This window comes from Chroicocephalus ridibundus, chromosome 19 (genome assembly GCF_963924245.1).
Source record: "Chroicocephalus ridibundus chromosome 19, bChrRid1.1, whole genome shotgun sequence".
Classification (NCBI taxonomy): Eukaryota; Metazoa; Chordata; class Aves; order Charadriiformes; family Laridae; genus Chroicocephalus; species Chroicocephalus ridibundus.
In genome coordinates, this window is record NC_086302.1 from 2,798,837 (window position 1) to 2,823,464 (window position 24,628).

At 51.6% G+C, this 24,628-nt stretch overlaps 2 protein-coding genes across 3 annotated transcripts in view; both read right to left on the minus strand.

Moving 5' to 3' along the window:
* The window catches only part of TRAPPC3 (trafficking protein particle complex subunit 3), a 114,959-nt gene that overhangs the window by 77,563 nt on the left and 12,768 nt on the right, over positions 1–24,628 (minus strand). The window lies entirely within an intron of this gene.
* STK40 (serine/threonine kinase 40) lies at positions 218–23,649 on the minus strand. 2 transcript variants are annotated; one of them, XM_063355766.1, is made up of 12 exons: positions 23,507–23,649; positions 16,129–16,241; positions 13,977–14,096; positions 12,879–12,964; positions 12,261–12,404; positions 11,047–11,274; positions 10,170–10,222; positions 7,048–7,163; positions 2,765–2,909; positions 2,276–2,395; positions 1,234–1,318; positions 218–438 (listed from the first exon to the last, which is right to left on the minus strand). In XM_063355766.1, the coding sequence occupies exons 3-12, from the start codon at positions 14,086–14,088 to the stop codon at positions 220–222; spliced, it is 1,308 nt and encodes a 435-aa protein (XP_063211836.1). In that variant the 5' UTR covers positions 14,089–14,096; positions 16,129–16,241; positions 23,507–23,649; the 3' UTR covers positions 218–219. The 2 variants fall into 2 exon arrangements, with proteins under 2 accessions (XP_063211836.1, XP_063211835.1); XM_063355765.1 differs by lacking the exon at positions 16,129–16,241 and having other exon boundaries at positions 23,507–23,648.

Here is a 24,628-nt window from a genome sequence, read left to right on the forward strand (position 1 = left end):
CAGATTCCAGAAGATGCCAAGAGGTTGCTGCTTCCAAAACTAGCTTTTTCAAAAGTCTTCTCCCTCCAGAGCGAGTGTGTGTGTGTGTCCCTGAACAGAGCTCAGAAGAATTGCTACATTATTCTCCATCACGGGACACCGGTATTGCTGTTGAGCTGTAGTAGGCGACGTGAAAGGCAGACTGCAGGATGGTGCTTGTGCTCTCAGACGTGTGGGAAGCTACTTCCGAAGGTACCTCTGGGCCAGGATGGCTGCGTCCAAAGGGTTCATGGGCTGGGCGTCGTGGCCCAGGCGTCGCACGGGGGGGATGTTCCCAAACTGCCGCTTCTGTAGGAAGCTCTTGGCCTCATGCAAGGTGTTCTTCTCCTCAGCCAAGAGCAGCTGCTGCCTCATGTAGTTCTCGAACTCGTACTGTGAGCACTCCTCTGTCACCTTCACCTGCGAGAGAACCACCCCGTCAGAGCCACGGCAACACGCAATGGTCCCACAGCTCCCCTCCAATGGTCCTGAGCTACCACGGGATAACTGGAGTCACAAGAACTGGACCTGCTGCCAGACGTACAGGCAGGACTCGCTAGTGCCACCAGGAACAGAGGTCTGGAGACCTCAGGGGCTCTGTCCTGATGCAGCTTATCCCAACCCTGCCAGACATTCAGGGGCTGCAGCTGTCTGACCCCAGTTCTCGCATCCCCCCAAGCCCAGCGGAGGGATTCCTGATGGCAACACCGACTGCGGCATCGCAGCCAAAAGCTCCTACAAGGCTGTCCCCAGGCAGTGAGGTCACGGGCCACCACTTCCAACATAAAACACGCTGGCAAGAAAACAGGATGTTTGCTCCCATTGCAGAACTCACCAGGGAGCCTGAGCCAACACCGCAACCTCTTCCCAGCTCTCCCAGCGCGTGCGAGCTCTCAGCTGTGTGCAAGGGAGCGCGCTTGCTCAGAGAGCAGCGACCTGCCCCTCGGCCGGCTCCAGGGCCAGCGAGCTCACTTCCAGGCAGCATGGCCAGCTGGATGTGACTCCCGGTCCCAGCAGCATGAGCCTTTCCTTCCGCTGCACAGGACTGCGATGGACATGGCCACCTCGTAAAGCGGCAGACACAGCTAGGCCCCCGCCGCCCTCCCCTCACCAGCCCGGGGGCCACCAGGGGCTGCCATCTCTTCCCATTACACACAGACTTGGCACAGGGGCATGGAAAAACAGTTCCGTGGAAAGGAACGTAGGCAAACCTACCTCCTGGGGGTTTTCAGGGTTAGCCACTTGGTCATCGATGTCTGGCACCACTTGCAAAGGGCCACTCAGCGAGGACATAGACTGCCTGGGGGGAGAGCACGGCGTCAGGGACCTGAAGCACAGCCCCAGCTCGCCCACCCGCACCCAACAGCCCGGCCAGGGCAACCAGCCTGTGGCACAGCACTGTCTGGACGCCACACCGGCTACTGCTACTAAAGGATGCTATTCCAAATTCAGTTTCCCTGCCAGAGCTGCCTTTTTTTTTTTTTTTTTTTTTTTTTAAACAGGATGTGGAACTCTAACTCTTGCATAGGTAGGAGAGAAAACAGCCACAGCTCCAAAAATCACAGACTTCACTGCTGACTCAACAGGCAGCACAAGAACTTTGCCCAGGCGTGCTGTGCCGCACAGACAGAAGGTCATGGGGCTGACGAGAGAGGGCTGGACTGAGCAAACACTGCCAGGATCCGTATCTGCCGGAGTGCGCTACTGGAATCTCATCCCGGTTGGTTCATACCAGTCCTGGAGTCAGAGTTACCCTGGAAAGGCATCCCCACCCTGCACGTGTAGTGTTCCCACTGTAATGGCCTCTCCTGCTCTTCCCTTCTAGAGATCTAGAGATATCCTTTTACTTAAAGGATAATGCGGTGCTGATTACAAGCTTGCAGGAAATGCCTGCGTTTGGCTGTATCTGTTTGTACGTGTAAGATATTCCTGACCATTAGACTTCCTTTAAAAATCAAATCTGGGGAGCAGGAGGGGGGCACAGCAGCAAAGGCCCTCCTGTACCCCAGCACTGTTTTGTAACGTTACTGCTGTACCGGCTCCAGCCCCGGCCAATGACAAGCATTTGTAGAGGCCACTCTGGCTGTACCACCAGCAGACAACAATGGTTGAGACACAGGATTTAAAGACTTTTTTGCAGCCCTCACAGATCCTCCTCTGGTGTCCTGTTTGGCAGCAGTCTCTCCTGGCTGCAGCTGGAATAACACAGCCTGCGGCCAGAGGAGCCATGTTCCTGTCTCTCTCCTCTTGCACATACCATGATGCTATGATGGAGCTGAGAGAATCCAGCACTTCAGAAGCCGTCAGACGCTGCTGTGGATCCAAGACCAGCAGTTTTCGGATCAAGCACACAGTGTTTTCTGAGACCCGTCCATCCCTGGGAGAGAGAACGCGCGGTGAGCGCGAGTGCACGAGGCGGGCAGGGGCAGCAGCAGGATGGACGTGCTGGGAACACGGGTCAGGGACTGCAGGAGCCACCATCGCTCTGACCAAGAGACCCCAGAATTACCCAGGAGGTTCATTCCCTGTCCCTGCAGCATGGGACCTTTCTCACCTTTGTACAAGTTGTCCCAGCTCTGCTACTGCTTCCTTGGTGGCTACCGCATACAGTCTTTGTTCTCATTACTGCTGCAACCCTCAGGGGCTTTGATTGAAGCCCCTCCAGCTCCGGCTGTCCCAGTAAGGCCCAGAGCACCGCCCACACAGGCACTAAGAGAAGGGCCTCCCCGGGACAGGCTGTACTCACTCAGGGATGGTGTACTCGGCAGCCTTGATTTTGCGGAAAAGCTCCTGAGGTATGCTGTCGTAGAAGGGGAACTGGCCATAGAGCATGGTGAAGAGCACCACGCCCAATGCCCACATGTCACTGGGTTTTCCACGGTATGGCCGTCCTGCAGGGAGCAAGGAGACAAAAGCAATAGGCTTTACGACACCACTCACCTCTGCAGCTCACCACCAGCAGTAAAGGCAATGAAGCAACCTCTGCTGTGATTCTTTTTCCTAAGTATTAATCAAAACCGCTCAAGAATTCCTATCGCAAGACACTAAGGACCTCTTTCAAAGGTGCATCCTTTGCCAGCAAGCACACTGTTCATCTCCATACAGGTGTCTTCCCTCTCCCTGCAGAGCAGAATGGCCCCGATCAGATTCGAGAGCATCAAGTAATCAGAGCCACTGCGTACTGTGCTGCGTTCACACCTCGCTCCCCTTCCCATCCTTGCAGGCTGCCGCCGCCGGCAGCCCCTGAGCCCCGCAGGCTCCCCAGACGCACCTTGCTGTGAGTTCAGGCCAAAGGAGAAGAGAACTTAAGGGCCAGTGAGTGCGAGGCACAGGGAGGCAGGAAAGAAATCCTGAGAAGAGTAAGTGCCCCACAGGTGAGGAGCGGCCCAAGACTAGCCCCAGCCTCACCACCCCAGCTGCAGTGGGGATTTCATAGAAAATCATAAAATGTGTTGGGTTGGAGGGGACCATCCTTCCTAAAGGCCATCTCGTCCAACCCCCTGCGGTCAGCAGGGACATCTGTAACTAGATCAGGCTGCTCAGAGCCTCATCCAGCCTGGCCTTGAATGTCTCCAGGGATGGGGCCTCCACCCCCTCTCTGGGCAACCTGGGCCAGTGTCTCACCACCCTCAGTGTACAGAACTTCTTCCTCATGTCTGATCTGAACCTGCCCTGCTCTAGTTTAAACCATTGCCCCTCGTCCTGTTGCTACAGGCCCTTGCAAACAGCCCCTCCCCAGCTTTCCTGGAGCCCCTTTAGGGACTGGCAGGGGCTGGAAGGTCTCCCCAGAGCCTTCTCTTCTCCAGGCTGAACCCCCCCAGCTCTCTCAGCCTGTCCCCACAGCAGAGGGGCTCCAGTCCTCGGATCATCTTCATGGCCTCCTCTGGACCCGCTACAACAGCTCCACGTCCTTCTTGTGCTGAGCACTCCAGAGCTGGACACAGTACTCCAGGTGGGGTATTTGCGTGGAAGCACAGACTGAGACGCTCCACACCCGGCTCAGATGGAGCCCATCGAGATGGGACTCTGCCTCTGGGACAGATCCAGCACACAGCCACTGGAGCCTGCTGTGAAGCCCCGGAGTGCGCAGGAAGGTGCCTCCCTGGCACAAAGACATTCCTGAAAGCTGCTGCAGCCCCAGCACGCCCTGGGATCCGCTCAGTCCCAGGGCTGCTTTAAAGCCCCTTCAATCGCACAATAAATCAGCCAACAGCAGCATGCATGAGGGTCAAAAAATTAAACTCCAGTGCTGTACCACAGCATAGGACTGAGGGAATGACTTCCTCTGACTCACACAGTGAGTCACTGCTGCAGCATTTGTTATTTGTACTAATTATTCTTTGCTTTATATGCTCAAAAAAAGGCACCTCTCCCTCCTCCTCCAGCTTTTCCTGCGGTGACATTTCAGCAGCCATAAAACGCAAGCCGTCTCTTAGCAGAAGACAGCTTCTCCTGGAGACCTAAAACAATGATTAATTCTTGAGGCGCTTTAGCTTCCTCTCGCACAGGAGCATTAGCGATACAGACAGAGGGAAGCTCAGAGTCTGAAGGTGGTGGTGAAGCCTGGAATGTCCTCAAGTAACTTTTCCCTCGATGCGTGGAGGGGAACTGCAGACTGAACCATTTGGGAACAGCATTTTCGAGAGCACGGGATGGAGCTGCACGGACTCCCCGTGGGGACGGGCTATTCACAGAGACATCAGAGCTGGAGCACGGTGCGATTGCACCCCAAGGTCAGCCCAGGTGGTGCTACAGCATGATGCAGTCCTGCAACTAAGGCTTCTCCTTGCAGGGTCTTGAACACCCTCAGCCACCAGAGAAGGCAGCAAAGAGCCTGTTCCCTGCCTTGTGGCATGTGGCCTACAGACTGGCTGGTCAACCCACCACGAGAGCCGTCAGAAGAAACGTGGGTGGCTGGAGCTGAGCTGTGCTGGCGGGGAGGGTGACAGGGTGTCGAGGACAGAACGGCACCCCAGCCAAGGAGGCAGGAGCAGCTCCGTGCAGCCTTTACCAGACACCGGCCACTCGAGCTGCAACTGCTCCAAGCTCCTGTAGAGCAGTTGGCTCATATCATCCATCTGGTTACAGGGGCCTCAGGATATCCTGCAGAACAGGAAAGGCCTGCAAAAAACACACGTCGCACCTCCCCGCCTGCCTCTGCTCCCTTCCTGGAAGCAGCCTTAAACCTGTCTGGCAGATCACAGCGGAAGAGCTCAGCTACATTTATTGCTGCCGCCTGTAAACCTGACAACAAACTCACTGAGGGGAGTCCACTGGGTCTGGAAATATCACGATTAGTTCCCTCCTAGGGCACTTCTGAAATACAACAGCTCAGGATACCATGAATGAATAAGTCAAATCTTCAGCAGAGGTGTTTTCAGTATTCTAGATGTTATCCTCACACAAACCAGCGTGACAGCCTGGTAAGGGTTCTGGCCTTGGCGCTGGCTATATGCACACCAGGGAGTGGTGCTGCCCGACACACTGCCAGTTGGTCCAGAAAAGCTGGCACCGATGACCTGCTGTCAGTTTTAGGCAGTTTCCCATCATCCAAGTGCTAGCTCAGCCCTGCGGATGGATAACCCTTGGCAGGTGGGATGCATTAGAATCATAGAATCATAGGGTTGGAAGGAACCTCTGGAGATCATCCCGTCCAACCCCCTGCCAGAGCAGGGTCACCCAGAGCAGGTGGCACAGGAACGCCTCCAGGCGGGGTTGGGATGTCTCCAGAGACGGAGACTCCCCCACCTCTCTGGGCAGCCTGTGCCAGGGCTCTGCCACCCTCACAGCAAAGAAGTTCCTCCTCGTGTTGAGGTGGAACTTCCCATGGTCAAGTTTGTGCCCGTTACCCCTTGTGCTGTCCCCGGGCACCACTGAGAAGAGCCTGGCCCCATCCTCCTGACACACCCCCTTTCAGTATTTAGAAGTGTTGATAAGATCCCCCCTCAGCCGTCTTTTTTCCAGACTGAAGAGACCCAAATCCCTCAGTCTTTAGGGATGATCATGGGCTGCACATGCAGTTCAGCTCCATCCAAAGGGATTTTTATCTGTGCTCACAAGGAGTGCTCCACAACATGAGCTAATGCACGGTAACTGGAGTCTATACAGACTTAGAGAAAGATGCTTCAGATGCATGGTCCCAACTGTAAGTACATCGTCCAACACTTTAGTCAAGCTCACCTGGATGAGAGCGAAAAACCCCACAAGAACAACCCCAAAATGATGCCTTGGTCACTGCCCTGACAAAGAGGACAATCACTGCCTGCTCAGCTCACAAGAGCTAGCACAGAGTTCATCCAAGAGAAACCTCCTCAAGCAACTAGACAGACAAAAAGTACATCTGCTTCGGAAAGTCCCGTGCACTGGAAACAGTTAAAAGGTGGGAGGACGTTAGGGAAAGCTGTTCTTCGCCAGGCTTCTGCTTAAGTCCTCTGCTGGAGACAAGGCACAGGCCAGACTGCGGGAGACAAGATACAGCCCGAACAGACTGCTGGTCTGGCCTGCTGCGATCATTCCTTTATTTTTAAGTAACTCCTCTCAGTTGGCCCAGAAGCCACCCAGAGGGTCAGTAGTTCCCCTCTGGAAGGGAGCAGCAGCTGCAGCAACTGCTCCTGTTAGTGCACAGCCTGGAACAAACTGACATTATGGTGGGGTTTGGACCCATTGCTGCTTAGGCCTAGGGATTTACCTGCAGCTTAAGGAACAAGACTCGGATGTTGGAAACAGAACATCTTGTCTGCAGTCGGACTTACTTAGTAACAGGCAGGGAGCTTTTAATTAGCTTTGAAGTTCAGACTAGCCTTAAGAAAAAAGTTACAGTTGCTCCTTCCCTCCATACTTTCCCAGCTGGAAAACACAGACTAAGTCTCATAACCCAACCCTAATTAAGAGGCTCTCACAGAAGGCAAGTTACATTTGGGAACAGAACTAGGTGGTTTCCATTTATTGTCAAGAGCCACAAATAAATGAAACAAGCGGTAAGTGTGGGGGCTGTGAACTCCCACTGAGGACCGAAGGGGATTCGCCTACCACTAAGCACGTCCGGGCTGATGTAGGCAGGGCTCCCTCGCTGGTCTTTCAGCAGGTCATCTTCACTCACGAGGTGCTTTCCAAGACAGAAGTTTGTTATGGTTATTCGATGAGTCCTGGGGAGAATCAGAAGACATCAGTGAACATGGGCTGTCCTGCATGAGCCAAACAGCACCGAGGAAGTTAATGCCAAAACAGAGGTGTGCGTCTTGTGGGGTTCTTCGGGAAGCCTGAAGTGCTGGGAAAAGACAAGCGGAGCTGCAAGATCAACTCCAACCCGACAGGGAGGGATGCCAGGCCTGCCAGCATGGCTTGCAGGACTCTTACAGGGGGAGTAAGAGGATCTATTTTACAGCTATGGACAATGTCTACTGACAACCTGAGTGGCACGTGTAAACGTGGCTGTAAGCACCTTGTAGCCACACAGCCGCCTTCTGGCCAGCCACCCTAGGAGCATCCGCACCCTGCAGGCATCAGCAGCACCAGCATCCGCACTTCCGTGCCTGCTGACCAGCATAGGGCATGAGTGTTAAGAAAGCGAAAGTTTATTTTAACAGCTGATTCTCCCCTACACTTCCCAGCTACCGTCTGTGAAAGCATCTCCTCCGCACAACATCTTCTGGAAGCTGAGGGAAAACACCCTACGGAAGGGCTGCCCCATGACTGCGCCCTGTGCACCATTTGCTCGAGCGCCACTAGCAGATGAGTTACGGGACCTTCCATCAGATTCAGTTCACCTGCTTTGGTGTTACCCAACAGTCCCACAGCAGGAGCCCTGTGGCAGTTTTACCTGATCTGCAGGACTGTTCTTCACGTGCAAGGACACAGAACAATCTCATCAACACCCAAAAAACCTCTTACATTTCAGTACTTCAGAACAGGGGAGAACTGCAGGTACACGCGACTTCTCTGTTAAGATACCCCTACTTCCCTGTGGTATTGCCAGCTCCAATTAGTTAATTTTTCCAGGGAAAGTAAGCTTATTACAAAATTACTACCACATTAAATCTTTCATGTCACTCAGGTACTTTGGATTCTAACGTACAACTTGAAGAACTGAGCAGAAAAACATTGTCTAGAAGATTTCTATATCCTTGAAAAGTATTGCACAACTAGAGCCTGAGAGCATGAATTAAGTCAGTCAAAATAACCAAGAAATATTTCCAGCAAATCTAAGAGACAAGTGAAATAAAACCAAGTGTGGGTTGGCAATGGAGAGTTGATTATTAAGACAGACAGACTTGTGTTTAAAAAGTGTTAGCTTCAACTGTCAAGAGACTTCCCTGGCTGAATAACAATTTGCAGGATTTGTTAAAGATTTAAAAGACTAAGTGTTCTAAAGGACACTGAAACGTTCAGCGTTGCTTGGTTTTATTTAGTCACTGAAATTTGATCTAATCTGTAATCATCCAACTACTGCGCTGGCTAATTGGAAAACCTGCAAGGCTTTAACGTCCCCATCTCGCAGGGGACAATGTCAGAGTGATCTGCGTTAGCCCAGGGCGTACGAGGCCTGGATAGGACACCGCAGTGATAAGCGGCCACCTCCACCTTCACTCCCCGGCCACCAGAAAAGACCTGGCTCTTTTGTGAGCAGGGCTGGAACAGAGCAAACGTTTCTGCTTAGCCCCAGTGACTGGTCCTCTCCATGGTGATCTATTCTTACGCCTCACCCACCCTTCCACATGACTCACTGCTGTAGAGGCTACAGTTTTTCCTCACCAAAGCTGATGGGCTTGCTAGTAAAAAGCCAAAACATAGCATGCAATACAAAGAATTACTTTGGCAAGTGCGTTCACAAAGCTTCAAATACCTCCCTCCCTGCCTGCTAGTGGGGGCCCCTGTGCGCAGCTCCATCAGTGGGATGCTCCAGTGCACACTTTGCCCAGAAAAGAAGGGAAGCGCCGGGTGCATCCTTAAAGCAGCAACCTTTGTCTGCCTCTTCCTAGCAAGGAGAGTCAAAGCAGCAAGCAGAAGATAGGAGACTAATCTTAAAGCAGCTCTATAGAAATGACTTAAAAAAAAATTTACAGGTGGCCCTGAAAAGCAGCAGCTGCTGTGTGCTGGGGGGACCAAGTTCAGCCTCAGCAGGTAAAAATCTGTTTGCTTTCAAACAGTGTTAGGGAGGGGGGAGACGCAAGCTGTGACCACAGTGAACCTGCATGCTTTGTACAGACTCTGGAAGCCTGCAGCCTAAAGCCTTCCGGTTTTTTATTCATTCCGCAGAAAAACAGACAGTGCGAAGAGACAATGAATTCCTCTCATTCTTAAAGTTAGCGCAAAATATTTAGCCAGTAATATAACACTGAAGGACAGAGCAGAACATCTGAACGGGAACTCGCTTGCCATCCAAGTAAGGACATAACCCAAGACAACTAAAAAAACCTCCAAGGAGCCACCAAGCCAAGTGCAGGTGCCACCAGCTGCCTCTCACTGCGCTGAACTCCTGCCCCAGTGACACCGGTCGCTCTGGTCCCTCCTGCCTCTGCCCAGCATCCTCCACAGGCAGGACATCAGCGCGTTATAAGCTGCGGCTGGCTTCAAACCAGCTAACGGGAACAAGGGAGCTATTTCAAGCACAGATACAGACCAGACAGAAGAACTTTTGTTTAGGTAAGTAAATATTTTACTGCTAGCAAAAACACAGCAGTGTAACAGTCAAAGATTTAACACTGCTGCAATTATAGTACAGGCTGCAGTGTTGGGAATTCCTTTAGCACGATGGAAAGCGAGTTATGTGAACAGAACCTCTTTATTTTAATTTTTTGACTCTTTTTTTTTTTTAATATATATATATATAAAAGCATGCCTCTTGCAGGTTTCTGAATTACTATAAAATTTAGCTTTCAGAAGTCAGAATCCAAAAAGAAGTGCTGGCATTGGGTCGCTAAGGTTGGTGGCAGAGGAAACTATCTAGGTTGGGCTCAATTCATTTTTGGAGATTAACTCATATAACTTCGAACTGGATTTTGTATTTTTGCACAGCCTGCTTCCATTTCCCTCGCCCTTCTCACATGACAGCACTCTCAACAAGCATTACCGTCTGCTGTTTCTAACAGAAACCTGCTTCAGAGAAAAACCGTAAGACAACTGCCAGAACAGCAGCTCTCCAGAGGACTTACCTTTTGTTTAGCACCATGTTTCCTAGTTTCAAGTCTCTGTGCACAATATTTTTCTGTAAAATATATAATAATACAACGTGAGCAAAAGCGTATTTGTTATAGAAGCATAAATTTGACACTCGGACAAATGCACTAGGTATCTTCTGAAATCGCGTCATCGTCATTCTCAGAAATAACCTAGACACAGGTTTCGAGTCAGGCGGCACCCTGGGTACTTTGTGCACTTCATTTTCGATTCTGGTCAGAAGGACAGAACAAGCAAGTTTGCTACTTCGAACGCACAGACTGTCTTGACTGAAACTAAGAAGCCTGAAACTTAAGCGTCCAGGCTCAGCAAGACCAATATGATGAGCGTTTCCTCAAAAGACAGACACTTCATTGCTCGGGTAAGGAAGGACGAGTGTCCCTTGCCACAGGGTAAGAAGTCAAACATTGGCATATTTTTATGACAGTAATTTCTATTTCATGGCTCTCAAACTTGTAGCTTGAGGTTCTGATCCCAGAAATCAATTCTTAGATACTGATTTATTTTGCTTCAAAGGGAAATAGCTTGAAGTGTTTCCTGCATTCGATTAGCCTCTGCTCTCCACTGCCACCACCCCTTTCTGAGGTTCCTAACGCTGCAGTTCACCTCGTCTGCATTTAGTCCAGCTGGGCCCTCTCCACAGCCAATAAATGCTACGTTATCATCAAGAAACTTGAGGGGAAGGGAAGGGAAGGCTCTTTTATGGCTTGAGGTCTTACGCAGAGGGAAACAGCTGAAACACCCATGCTCTGTAACTGTGCCACCGCCTGCGCAAGGAAGCCTTAGAACATCATTATGCTAACGTGGGAAAACTAAGCCTTCCAGCACCGAAAGGGATAACAAAGATCTTACCTTATGTAATGCTTCTACCACTCGTACCACATCATAAAATATCACTACTGTCTCCCGCTCACTGAGTCTCTTCTCTTTAATGACATAATGCTGCAGATTGATCAGATCTGCTGTTTTGTCACTGAAATCATGAGCACAGAGACAGTCTAACACAAGACAAATGCGCTTCTTCATTTTTCTGACCATTCTGTTGGCTTCTAGATCTTCTATAATTTCACAAGCTCGGTCCTACAGGGAGGCAAACAAATGAGCAATAGTTTAGGGAAGTGATCTAGGCGTATGGACTCACGTACAGAGCCCTAGAGAACAAATAACTACACGGTGATCTCAAAATAAGCAAATGCAGTCGCAGTGCTTGATCGCTGCCCCAAGCTGGGATTTCAAAAAAGAAGATACCTGATCTCTAATGAAAGAAGCCAGAGAAAAATCTATGCTGTTTGGCTGTATGTGTAAGTCACACTGATATTCTTTATTTACACATAGACACCTTTAGATAAAACCTAGAACAACTCTACAGGGGTACAGACTCTGTGAATCCTAGGGATCCAAACACATTAGTAACGAGAAGAACAGAAATCTTAAGATACAATTAGCAGTTCTTCCGTAACATTAAACAGGATACAGCTGAGTTACACATTTAGCTTATTTAAGATATAGTACAGATGTCCTCAAAGGAAAAAAAAATCTGTTGACAAAGTTTAACCACCAAGGCAATACCAACATCCAACCAGGAATTCCTGCCAGCCCGTCACATCCATGAACAGCTCTGAAGGTGATAACAGCAGCGCCATTCACTCACACGAGACACTGACCAGCACAAACAGTTTCTCGGCAATTCGTCCCCTCTTACGAGTCATCACAAAACAGTACAGGGACTGGAAAGCACAAATTTGGTTCTAAAGGGTGCTCCATGGCACAATTAATTTGCCGGTGAAGCAGCTATTTTTTCCACTTGATGGGGATGCTACTGAGCACCTGTTCCATCTTTGAACGTTCTCACATTTGCCAAATCCCAAACCCCGTTACATCCCACTTAACCCTCAAAAGCCCCCGCCGCAAACTTGCTTGTTTGAAGCAGCAGCGGTTAATCTCAGCCATGTGCCGGTGATTCCTTACACACAAGAACGGGGTCAGCACGAACCGTACATTAAAGAGCAGCTCAAGCCAATAGCCATTCCTGGCGTTCCCCCAAGCCGGACGGTGACCAGCTGTACCTGAAAGAGCCCGTGATGATGGACCACTCCCTCCTGGTTGTGGAGCAGGGAAAGGAGAGAATACTCTGTGTGCAGCAGCATCTTGCCCTGTCGTTCCTCCTGGGTTTCTATTCCTTTATCACCCCTTTCTTCTAAGGTGAGAATCTTCAGGAAGAGGGAAAAGACCTTTACAGCTCCCACAAAAACCCAAACACCCCCAATCCTCTCACATTTTAGGTATTCACATGTGTTTAACAGCTGATGTAATTATTCTGATGTTTGCATACTTGCCACAAACCTGTCTGAACCAACATCTGTGCAGAAGGCACAGCAGGAGCTTGATTAACACAGGAATGCACCTCAGGTGGCTTTCCGCAAATATCCCAGGTGACTTTTCCCCACTGGAGCCCCCCCAATGCCAGGCACAGAGGAGCAGAGGGCTCCAGGAGAGCAGCGCACAGAGGCCTCGTCTCAGGGCTGATCTCGACAGCAGACCTGTGCCTGGCAGAACTGCCCTGCCGAGGGGAAGTTCCGACAGCGCCCTGGTGCTGCCAACAGCACACGCTACTGTAAGCGCTTCTGTCGCAAGAGCTCAAGTTAAAGAGCTCTGAAGATCTGGAAGCCCTGCAGTTTGCTTACCTTTAGCTGATAGAAGTCATCTGTCCCATCCTTTCTTGCCAAACACTGAACAATACTTGGCACAGGGGAGTTACCTAAACGTGGACCTAACAGCACAAAGCAAAAACAGACTTGTTTTCCTTTAAGCAGCAATGACTAATTCAGGGTTACATCAGTAAGCAAGTGTCACGCAGTTTACATTAGTTTAAACTAAGTTCCTTTTTTTTTTTCCAGGAGACCTAATGTGTTTCCACAAATTACAATCTTCAGAATAAAAAAAAAAAAAAAGAAAAAAAAAGAGGCACTGAACTCTGAAACGTTTTCAGACAATGTTTCATTTGTTCACTGGAGAAACATTTAACTAAAGCCCACACATGGCACAGCTGTTTTGAGAAATTCAAATTTCTGCATGCCTGAACCATAAGGCTTTTACATTTACTAGCAACACCCATGGCAACTGCTGTTGCCACACCTCCGCAGCCAGCCGCCACCTCTGCAGGACGGCTCAGGTTGGCAGATCAGTCCAAGTTTCAGCTTAACCTACAGTCCCCAGCCCCCAGCTTCAATCAATCAGCTTCCAACCGATTACCTGTTGGTTTTCACTGGGAAGTCCATCATGGCTTTTTGATGGTTTATATAACTACTTCTGAACTAACAACTATTCCAGCAAGTCTCAAAAGGTAGCAGAGTGGTCTTGCCTTGGCACGTACCGCTTATAACGACCACTGCAGCATTATTAAATTGCCCACATGCCGATTTGGCAGCATATATCGTGCAAGCAGGGTTGAACATCTCCCCAGAGATCTAACCAAAAAGCCCCCTGAATGAAGTTGCTGTTTAACAAAGTCTAAGGATGTGGGTTAAAAAAAAAAAAAAGAAAAAAAAAAGCAAGGGCTCATATTTATCTTAAATGCCAAGCCTGCCTTGCTGTATTAGTATTACAGATCTCCTCAGCTTGACTAGCTGCAGAAGCTCCAAGGGCTACAGCAAGTGAACTGCACTCTGAGGTAAGACGCTAAATTACACATCTGCTTTGTCTCATTTCGAAGTGCCTTTTATTTTCAGTTTTGCAGTCAGCAGCTACCTTGAAAACTGAAGAAGAAAACCCTCTCTGCTTACCTAGGATAAAGGGGCCCGCTCTCTTGGCATTATTTCCAGAAATCCCTGTACAAAGAGCTTTTGCCTTAGTGGATGTTTCCCCAGCTCCTCTGTCTGACGCTCGCCGCTTCATCCTTGGCTCTTGAAAGAGAAAGAAGATGGCATTTGATGAGCAACTGAGTTAATTTCTTATACTATTCCTTGTTTCATACTGGGAGGCTTTCACCTACTGATGCGCTTGCGTCTCTGCCTACTCGCGTTTCTACAAAAAAAAAGCTGTGGCTCATTGCTGATAGACCAGTTGTGGGTTGGAGGCTTAATGCATTTTTGAAGGTATAAATCAGCCGTATTATTCAAAGCAACATTTCCTAGAACAGTTGTCTGAGAGACATGGTGGGAACAAGTCAAAATAATTAAAGCTTGTTTTACAGCAAAAACAAGTTTGCAAATTAACGTATTCCAAAAAACTCTGAAAGAAAATGCCTAAGACACGCTTTTTGTCTGTGTGTCTACTTCTGATTCAGCCCATGGGCTTCTGGGGGTTCCTTCCCGCAGGACTTTGCGCCAGGCACCGCCGCCAGCTCACCGGGGAACTCGGGAGGCTCCAGCCTGTCCCTCAAACAGCCAAGAACGCACAAAACTAACTGACCATGAAAACAAACAATACCTTTCACCTTTTCCAGCAAATGCATAGAAAACTAACACATGCTAGTTATTGTGAGATTCTGTTAATTTAACAATGATTTTTAAAAAATGTATTTTTTTGGCTTAAGGTAAGTCCTCTCTCTCTCTTTGTACCTCTTTAGGCTCTAACCTTTTTATTACATCTCCATCTATCTACATCCAACGCAGCTGAAATTTGAGTCCAACATATGAAACTTTCACTCGAATCTCCACGATGCTTTGTTTGATGCTTTGTTTAGAATTAACACGCGATTACCTGCCGTTAATGGATATTCCAGTGAAGGAAACACTGTGTTGCCAGTACGTGTGCTCTTTTGCACCACCACTCCATGCAAAGCACAAGTCAATCTATTAAATGAGAGTCTCATGCTTTACATCCAAGTATTTATTCAAGGTCCGCACACCACTACAATTCAGCACAAAGAACTAAAAGTTTGACTAACTCCTGCTTATTCAGGTATTGCAGAAAATGCGATTTCTAACATGCATTTTCTGCTGCTTGGAAATCTAAAGAGCTTTAGGTATTGCAGAACCAATACCTAAAGGGACAAATAAGTTCAAGCCTCTGTGACTAAAACACTCCTTTCCCAAAGGAAAGTCTTGTTTCAGTTGAGCAGGAAAAGAACCTCTTGCGACCGCTGCCCGGGCAGCCTTCCCGCGCTGCACGCTCGCTGCCAGCGCAAATCAGCCCCAGCAGACTGATGGTTTGCCCCCAATACACCTCCTGTTCACCTTTAGCTCTTGGAAAAGAGCTTCAAAGACTTTCACAGATACCTAGACATTAAATGCTCATGCTCTAACATTTCAAAAATTTTTATTTTTTTTTAAGCGGGTTGGGGGGGAGTTGGAACTAAGCACAGATCCATTTTCTCCCTTGAGCAAGTCAAAACCCAACCCGGGTAGTCTTCCCTAAGAGGTTACTACAGCAGAACCGGAAAATATTTTGGGGTTGTACTTATTTGTTTTAAAAAAGTCCCAGTGTTTCACCGCGTAAGACTCTGATAAATCACCACGCTTTGAATGAAGTTTACCCTCTGGCAGTCCCACCCTTTCTGTAGACACAAGCGTGCTCTCATTGCATTAATTCATCTCGCAGTACCTGTCACTGAGACGGGAGACAGCAGGAGAGATAAGGGGGGGAAGTCTTACAGCAGACTTCGCATCCCTGCGCTCCCTGCACTTCCACCAGCCGCCCAGCTCTCCGGCGCACGGCGTCAGCAGCCCAGCCAGCTGAGCAGAGCAAGTCCCGAGTCCCACATGCTCCTGGTTCTGTTCATTCCGCATCCCTGACCTAATATTGATTGCGCCTTAGAAAATTCCCCACTCCTTGCAACATCATCATCCCTGCTGGAAATGTATGAGTAAGATTTCCACTGGAGAAACCCCACTGCACAGAAACTCTGAGATAATGACCGTTGTGCAATCCGAGCTGGATAGGAATCACTGGTGCAAACGGCGTTATCGTAAACAAAATAATCTGAGGACTCACGTAGTTCAGCATCAACTGTATCTTTACTCTTCTTCCAAACTAGGTTTTCCAACGTCTCAGGAGACAGGAGTCATCACCTTGGAGAAGGCTGGATGGTCGAAAGGTCGAGGAGTCTGTAATGCGAAATGAGATACACTTGATGCTGTGGTTCTGGATTATTCTTGATTACGATAACGTGGTATGCACCGAAACTTCTGCAGCTTGAAACATCTGTGTTTATTTTGGCTTAGAAAAGGCCTGAAGCTCCTGACATCACGTGAGAGAGTAAAAGGGCTCCTGAAGTTCAGTCCCCAAAGAGTCACAGACGTATGGCCCTGCGCAGCAAGACAAATACAAACGTCAACGATCTCAAAAGGCATTCTGTGACACGAGACAGACCTTCAGAGCAGAAACAAACACCTCCTCCATTTTAACCTCCCCCACATGGTGCTAGCTTGCCTGTTTTCAACAGTATCTGAAATACGCCCAAGTGAGCAATAGTGTCACAACAGAATCTTCACCACTGGAAGCAGGTCTTTTTTATATTCAGCCGCTTAAAAAAATAATAGAATTAATTCAATTCAAATTCAGTACTGCTTAATAGTTCACCTGGTCCCATTTAAAAAGAGAAATTTAGGATTTAAATCTAGACACTCTAGAATTGAATCTATACCACCTCTACCAAATGCTTAAAGCTTACCCCTCAGATATTACACGTGTTACACCTTTCTTAATCCAAGCTGGTTTACTTTACCAGCATCCAGTTAGATCAACTTAAAATTGCCCAAGGGACGTTTGGGATGCAGGAGCCAAACTCCCAACACCACACAAAACACAACAAGGTATTATCGCCCGGTCCTGGGGGGAGGTCTGCAAAGCCTGCTAAAGATGTTTCCGAATTAAAGTACCGCAGCTATTTATACTTTGATGAACAATGTTCAGGCTGTAGGCAGCCCCGTGCCGGCGGCGCAGGCAGCCCGCTCGCCAGCCAGCACTTTCGCTATGAGTCGTCTCAGCGCTGAGAGCGAGCGGAGGTGCCCCAGCCCGACCGCTGCTTAAAGGACATCCACCGACTTAAATATCACAGCTTCGTCACAGAACGCTTGTAAGAACAAGTGAGAAATGCACCAATATAAATGGGAACTCGACTCTTAAGGACAATCCTGCGCCACTCACGGCACTGCCTACCCCGTCTCCCTGCTCGGATCCTGCTGCTCCGGCTGCATCGCCAGGGTAGCAGAGCCCACCAAAAGCCTCAGGGGCCTGCAGCAGCACCCAGAGGGTTCACACCTGAGCACTTCGGGTTCCTCTGAGACTGGAATGAAGGACGGTCGGATGGAAGGAAGGTCCCAGACCAAAGGGAAGAAAATCGGGGCCAGCCGCTGTGAAAAAGCAGGAAGTTTGTTCCCTTTTCTGCACATTGTGTAACCTCAATTAGAGCAAGGAAATTGGTCAAAAGGGCACAGAGTTCCTTGTGCAAGCCTCCTGCAGAACAAGTGGCCATCCTCGAGGCATAGGGCTAAGAAGAGTATTTTGAAACAGGGTTCAAGGAAAACCTTAAAACAAGAACAGCAGTGCAGGAGGCTCCCCCTCCCTGCCGAGCCAGCGGGCATTTTCCACCTGCAAATTCATTTGACCTTGGCTCAAGCTGGGCTGATACAAAGCTCTGACTTCAAGGGGCTTCACTGCTACAAGTACTCGCTGGCATTGCTCAGACACCATCTACATCCTGGAAGAACAAGCTTTTAAGTAAGTTTTAGACAAAAGCCATGATAAACTGGACCACTTAAAATGACTCCGCAGCTGTAAGCAGAAACACGAGGCCACAGCGGCCCTTACTGCTCAGACCCAGAGCGGGGCCCGTTGCGAGATGGGGGTCCCGTCCCACGAGCAGTGAGCTGATCTGCCATCCGCCCGTGGGCCCCGGAGCATCCCAGACCCCCAGCTCCAGCTCCCCCCGCCCTGCACTGGCCGCAGGAGCCCTGCTCGCCCCGCACAGCGCAGCTGGAGGGGCGCCGGCAGCGTCACTGCTCCTCCACCTAACGCAGTCCAACAGCAAACGAGTTTCCATGGGCAGCCGAGCCTTCCCAGGACAGGATTGCTCCGAGCACGCCAGAGGGGATTACTGCATCGCACAAGGATTTCCTCCTCGCACACAATGAGCAGAGGGCAAACGAGCAGCAAGCGGAGCCCCACACACGAACTGGGTACACTGCAGCACAGCTGAGAGTTAAAACAGCCTAAAGGTGAGAATTTAGAACATTTCCATGAGAGGTGGTGAGCACTGTAAAGGTGAAGAGCATCTCCCAGCCCCTGCAGCAATGCCTCTGGCTACAGGCAGCCCCACAGACAGCCGGGACTTTCCAATTCTTAAGACTAAAAAAAAAAAAAAAAAAAAAGTCTTTAACATCGGCAGGATCACTCTCAAGTGAGTGCATCCAACATTTCCGCAAAGAATCAGAACAAAACCATTTATCCTTTAAACCACTCCATCCTAAGGAGAGGACTGCCGGGTACTGATGTGGTGGGTTTACCACCCCCTCCCCCAAAAACCGAACTGTACAATCTGAATCAAGCCACCCCCGCGCCCCATCCCACCATCTGTGACACAAATGGTCTCTCTCACACAGACAATGAAGTTACAAGTCTAGCACAAAAATTCATTACTTAATTTTAACGTGGTGCATCCAATATATCAAACATCTTACTGGAGAAGTGTCTAAAGCTTCTTACTGTGCTAGCTATGACTTTAATAGAATACTTAATCAAATAATTTTGGAGACCTAGATGTAACATCTTTTAATTACATAGCTTAAGGAAATTGTCTAATTCCTGAATTACTGCATGGTGTTCCAGTGCCCAGCACAACAACAAAGGAAAACAAGAGAGGAGGAAACTGCCCTTTTCATCTCAGATCAAGGAACAGGCAGGTCCTGCAGTCCAGCAGCCACGGCTAATAGCTGGAGCAGGAAAAAAAAAGCACCTCTGGGGCGTTAACAGGATTACTCAGCAGCACAGAAACTAGTCAAGACACCGGAGCAGCTGATACAACCTCCGCATGATGCTTTCTGTTGTTTTATCTTGCAACAAGGGGGCAAAGCGAGTTAGCCGGTATTTACACTTTCTAGTGTGATGACTGGCAACCTCAAAGGCATCCTACCCCACTGCTACACGCCAGCTGATCTTGAAAAGTAAGGCAGTGGGATGAGCTGGCAGCTGGGAACCAGCAGCAGATGATGGAGCCCACCAGTGTCTGCTGGAAGTTCAGGGCTACTGAGGACAAGCTCCTTCAGCAAGGACCTCACACCATTAAGGGAATCCTGCCCCAGGAGCCCAGGTGCTGCCGGGGCAGCTCCCAGGCGGCCGACGGAGCCAAGCTGTGGCTGCTCCCGCTCGCCCCACCGCCAGTACGCGGCACCCAAACCCGCCCGTTGCTGCTGACCTGGAAACGCTGCAGGTGGAAACACGACAGGGCTGCGCAGGAGTCGCAGGCAGGGCTGCCGACACGTGAATCACCGCTCCCCGCAGGCTTCCTCACCGGGCTCAAAACCTCCGTGGCGGAGAGGCGGCACCGGCCGCTCTACCGCCTAGGGAAGCACAATACTGCTCTGCACCCATGAACTCTCCATCTCCTTCCCCAGGCAGAAGACGACCTGACACCCAACGCGGCAGCGTTTCTGCCCGGCTTTCTCTTCTGGGAGCCAAACGCTGCAGCTTTTGGAATGAAGCTGGAGACCAACAGGTTTTGTCCTGTTCTCCCTGTCCACTCTCCTCTCAGCCAGTGCAGGCCCCAGCTTTTGCAAAAATTAAGCTGAAAGAATGGATTCAAATGCACAGTATCAGGCTGCACCTTTTACCACCGAAATAACACACTGGGCAGTATTTATCAGTGAAGACCAATCGAAGTTCACATTTAAGCCTGGCTCACGGCAAGTTCCAGCTCAGGAGAAGCTATGTTGGACATGACCTAAAAACCTACATGAATGCTAACATCAAATGAGTAAAACTTCGAGTATGGTCTGGCATCCCAGCATGGGAACAAGCAGGTCGGTATCGCTGCGAGAAGGAGCAATCCCAGAGCGTTGCCACACACTTTCCCAGGGCAAACCTGGCTGGAGACAGCTCAGACCCGAGTCATCAGCGCTCCCAGGGAGAGAGGCTCGATTCCCATTGGAAAAGCTTCCCTGAGAACAGGCAGAGTCGGGATCAGGCAGGTCTGTGGAGGAGTCACTGGCTGGGGGATTACAGGGAATGTTTGCCGGGCAGATTCCAAGCAAAGGAGGCATGCAGGAAGGAGGGACAGCTGGGGTGGGCTCCCCCCTCTGCAAAGCACTGTGGTAGATTCACTGTACAGGAACATTAACTTTACCAAAGGCTTTGGAAGTTTAACTGTTCTGTAAGAGAAGTAATAATAAAAAAAAAAAAAAAAGCAGCCCATCAGATGACTCAGAGCCACCAGCACAACCCATGTACCGCTGCACGAGCCCTTCCGGGAAGGGAAGCCTTCTCCAGAAACAGAGGAGCCCTGACTCAGAGATTTCTTGGAAACGTGCGGAGACTCATTCAAGCTCCTTCCCTAAGCAAGAAGTTAGTGCAAAACCAGACCCAGAGAGTCTCTGACCAAAGTAGAAGGAAGAATCTGAAGGTGCTGGCACAGCACAAGGGGCTGGGGCACCCCTATGCCATCCAAAGGCACCTGGTAAGCTACGAACTTGCCAGCAGCCCCTGCTGAACCAACCCACTAGAACATCTCCTTCCTCAGCCCAACCTGCCGATTAGTTTCATCCCAGGCATGTAGGCATGGCACAGCCGGCACTTGAGAGGCCACAGTGCTCAAAGGGACCCCAGTACACCTTGCCTACATCCCCACATCTACCTGTGGCCAGTCTCCAACTTCCCAGGGACAAAAAAGGCTTCCACAGGCCACACCAGGGAAAGCAAATTCCTTCCTGGCCCCCCGAGGAAGGCAGGGAAACTCTGAAGCACAGGATTCCAGCAACATAATTACAGTGCAAGCAAGCAACAAGCTGGGCTTTCTTTAAACCCTTCTGATGCATCAACGCATGAGATAGCCAAGGACTCATCTCTGGGAGTTCCCTGTTTGGTTACATAAACACCAGCTTCAGCTTAACCCTTTCACGCTGAAGCACAGCCCACATCCACCAGGAAAAGTCCCCGCGCTGGCCCAACATCCTCACGGCAGGGGGACAGCACAGGAAAAGAGCCGGGAAATCCAATGGCAGCAGTCGAGGCTGCATCGCTCTCCCAGCACAGAGCACGAGGTCCTGACTTTGGGCTGCTCCTGTGAAGTCAGGCAGACACTACCTTTAAAATCACCATCAGGTGAGATGCGTATTATATTATGAGATTTTATTTTTCCTTTATAGCTTATGTTACTATGTACACTTAATATTCCCCTAAATCCACTGCAACAGGACTTTCCACATCCGCACAAAGGTTATCGCATGACTCACGCACGTGCTGACACTTTCGTTACAGTGAGATGTGGCTGCTGTTTTTCACGATAGTCTACTCATCTAGCCTAAACAGATAGAGAGAAATACACTTAAGTTATCAACATACACTGCCACGCTAATGTTGCTATTGTTCGTAGCATGAAAGCACACTGATAGACACTGTAAATCCACAAATGTGCATCTGACTAACAAAAATAGACTGTTTCACATAGAAAACTACAAGGGGTATGGAACCTCCTCCGGTCTAGCAAGAGCTCACTGGCATGAGCACACCGTACAAGTCCCGAGTGCGGCCGAGTCCCCGCAGACAGATCACACATCCCTTGTTTCGGCTAAGCACAGTGGGCAGTCCAGGCAAAATCAATAGGGTTGTCCTTAATCAAACAGCAGCCAAGCGCCTACAAGGCTTCCCTCTGCATGGTTTCAGATGATTCTGTAATATCCTGAGGATAAAAAGCAGGTGAACACAAGGGTCCTTTTAAATAATGCGATTATGTGACCGAACCATCAGCACGGATTCCACAGAGAAACAATAAAAGGATGTAGCAAAAACACTCCAGCATCAGGGAAAGATGTCCTGCATCCCAACCACTACCGGCCCAGGGCCATTTGCCACAGGTAAGCCTTTCCCTGTCCCTCAAGGAACACCCACCTGGGCTGCAGGCACCCCGCAAACCCAACCACCCTCCCCCTGCACCCAACGTGGGAGGCTGTCACCGTGCACTGGCCTCTGCTCTGGCTTTTCCACCTCCCTCCAGACACAGGATTACAGCCAGGACGCCCAGCACACCTACACAGCAGCATACGCTAAGCCTACACGTTAAGACTCTAAACTAGCAGAGAACTGACCATCAACACCAGTACAGCATGTCTGCAGCCATGGCAGGAGCAGCTGGCCAGGGACAAGACAAGGCCCAAACCCCGTGTCAGGGCAAGGAGCAGCGGGGCAGAGCTGCCACGGGCTGCCTCCGACAGCAGCGGGAGACCCTTAACGCTCCCACCTATCGTGACAGCGAAGCTCCCAAAGGCCACAGCCAAGGGGTAACAGAAAGGGGTTGCGATGGAGGCAACCCCAGAGCGTGCCTCCTGCTCTCCTCAGGTGAGCGCACACAGGGAGGACGGGGCAGGTTTCCGTAGCCGGAGCCAGCTATAATGCTTTATGGTCTTACTCATTCTCACGGAGAGGCACAACCTCCAGCGACTCACTGCCGAGGCACACGAGACTCCTCCTCGGAGCAGAGGTCCCAGCCTCCCACACTGGGACATTCCTGCCCAGGCCGAAAGCGAGATCAGCCCCCACAGGACCCCTGTGCTCGCCCGGGGAGCCCTGAACCTGCCACCGCGCTACGAAACCAGCTCTGCCATCAGCGGGGCCCGAACCCCCAGCTCTGACAGGGCAGAAAGGGACAAAGGGGTTTTACTCGGTGACATTTTTAATTCCCCACCAGATCAAATCCCACCCTCCTCCGGGGAGCCTCCGCGGCACCGGCAGCGCACGGCCCGGCCGGGCCGCCCCGGGGGAGGCTCCCCAGAGGGGCCCGGAGATCCTCACGGCGGGTCGAGGCCACGGCACACGCGTGGGGACCGGCGCGGCCCGGCTTCCCCAGGGCCCCTCCCGAGCTGCCGGCAGCGGGCGGACTCCACCGGCGCGGCCCGGCCACGGCCCCGCCAGCCGGGAGGGCGCTGCCCCGAAGGCCCCGCAGAGCGGCCGGGCACCCGGCACCACGCGGCGAAGCCTCTGCCGGGGACCGGCGCAGAATGAGCACGAACGAAGCGGCTCCACGCAGCGACTGGCCCGGTTTCGCACGGCCGGGGTTGTCGGCGGCGACTCTCGGCTGCGCTGCCCGGGCCGCCCACCCCCTCGCACAGCAGTACCGGGACCCGCCCCGGGCCCCGGCTCGCCCCCGCCGATCCCCGCTCACCCATGGCCCCGGGGCCGGCGCGGCGGCCGGCGCCTCCCGCAGCCCCACGCCCGGCCGCGGCCTCCGCTCCGCTCCGCGGCGGCGGCCACCTGACAGCGGAAGTGACGCACGCGCCACCGCCCCCCCGGCGCCACCATCCCGCCTCCCCCTGCGCCGCCGCAGAGATGGCGACGGGGAAGGGGCGGCGCTGATTGGCCGGCTGAGCCAGCGCCGGCTGCTATTGGAGGAGAGCCCGGAGGCTGGAAGGGGATCTTTGCGGCAGACTTTCATTGGTCGAGGCGCGGAGACAGAGTGATGGCAAGAAGCGAAGGCTGATTGGCTGGGGCGGGATGACTCCCTCCGCCGATTGGCTGCCGCTCCGGACGGGGGGGTTGTGAGGCACGCGGGAGATTCGAACGCGCCGTTGATTGGCGGAGAGGCGGGTGCTTTCACGGCGGGCCCCGCCCACAGAGGCCCGGCACCACGGGCCGCCGGGGCCCAGCCCAGCGCAGGGCCAGGCCGCACCGCGGGGCCTGCAGCACCCGGGCCCGGGGTCGGCTCCGGAGCAGGAGGCTGGCCCCTGGCAGGAGGTCCCTGGCCTCCCCACTAAAGCCCAGCCGCCTCCCTGGCTTTCCTGCAGCTGGCGCTGACCCCGGCCCGTGGAGGACGCGTGGCCCCCGTTCAGAGCAGTTTCTTACACCCGAGCTCTTAAACACCCTCCCGTCTCCCTGAGTCACAGCGAAGCAGTGCCCGGTGCTGCCACCACCCCAGCGCAGGGCCTGGGCCCAGAGCGGGGCCCACTAGGGGAGAGGAGCCCAGCTCCGCCTCAGGAGGCCCATGGCAGCAGGTGACAAAGGGAGCCCTGTGGAAAGCAGATGAAGTCAGCTGTTGCCTGCGCGGTGCTCACGGCAGAGGCGCAGCAGGCCGAGGAAGCACTGCAGAGCTTTGGGGATGGGTGACGGCGGACTGGGGATGAGGAGGAGCCGGCAGCAGCAGCAGCGCTCCCCATGTCTCAGGAGAAGCACCTTTGCACTTCTCCAGGCAGACAGTGCTGCCCCTTCCCCTTCAAGTTCAGCCCTGCTCCACTCGGGACAGACGTTCGTCTCACCCTCTTCCCATTAAACGCTTTCAGCCCAGCAGGAA

Bases quoted from the DNA above. Each gene is read 5' to 3' on its own strand.
- STK40 (XM_063355765.1), bottom strand. The intron at 11,275-12,260 runs GTACAGCTGGTC...GCCTCCCTGTAG, and splicing joins ATCATCACGGGCTCTTTCAG to GACCGAGCTTGTGAAATTAT. The intron at 1,319-2,275 runs GTATGTGCAAGA...CTCTCCCCCCAG, and splicing joins AGCTCCATCATAGCATCATG to GCAGTCTATGTCCTCGCTGA.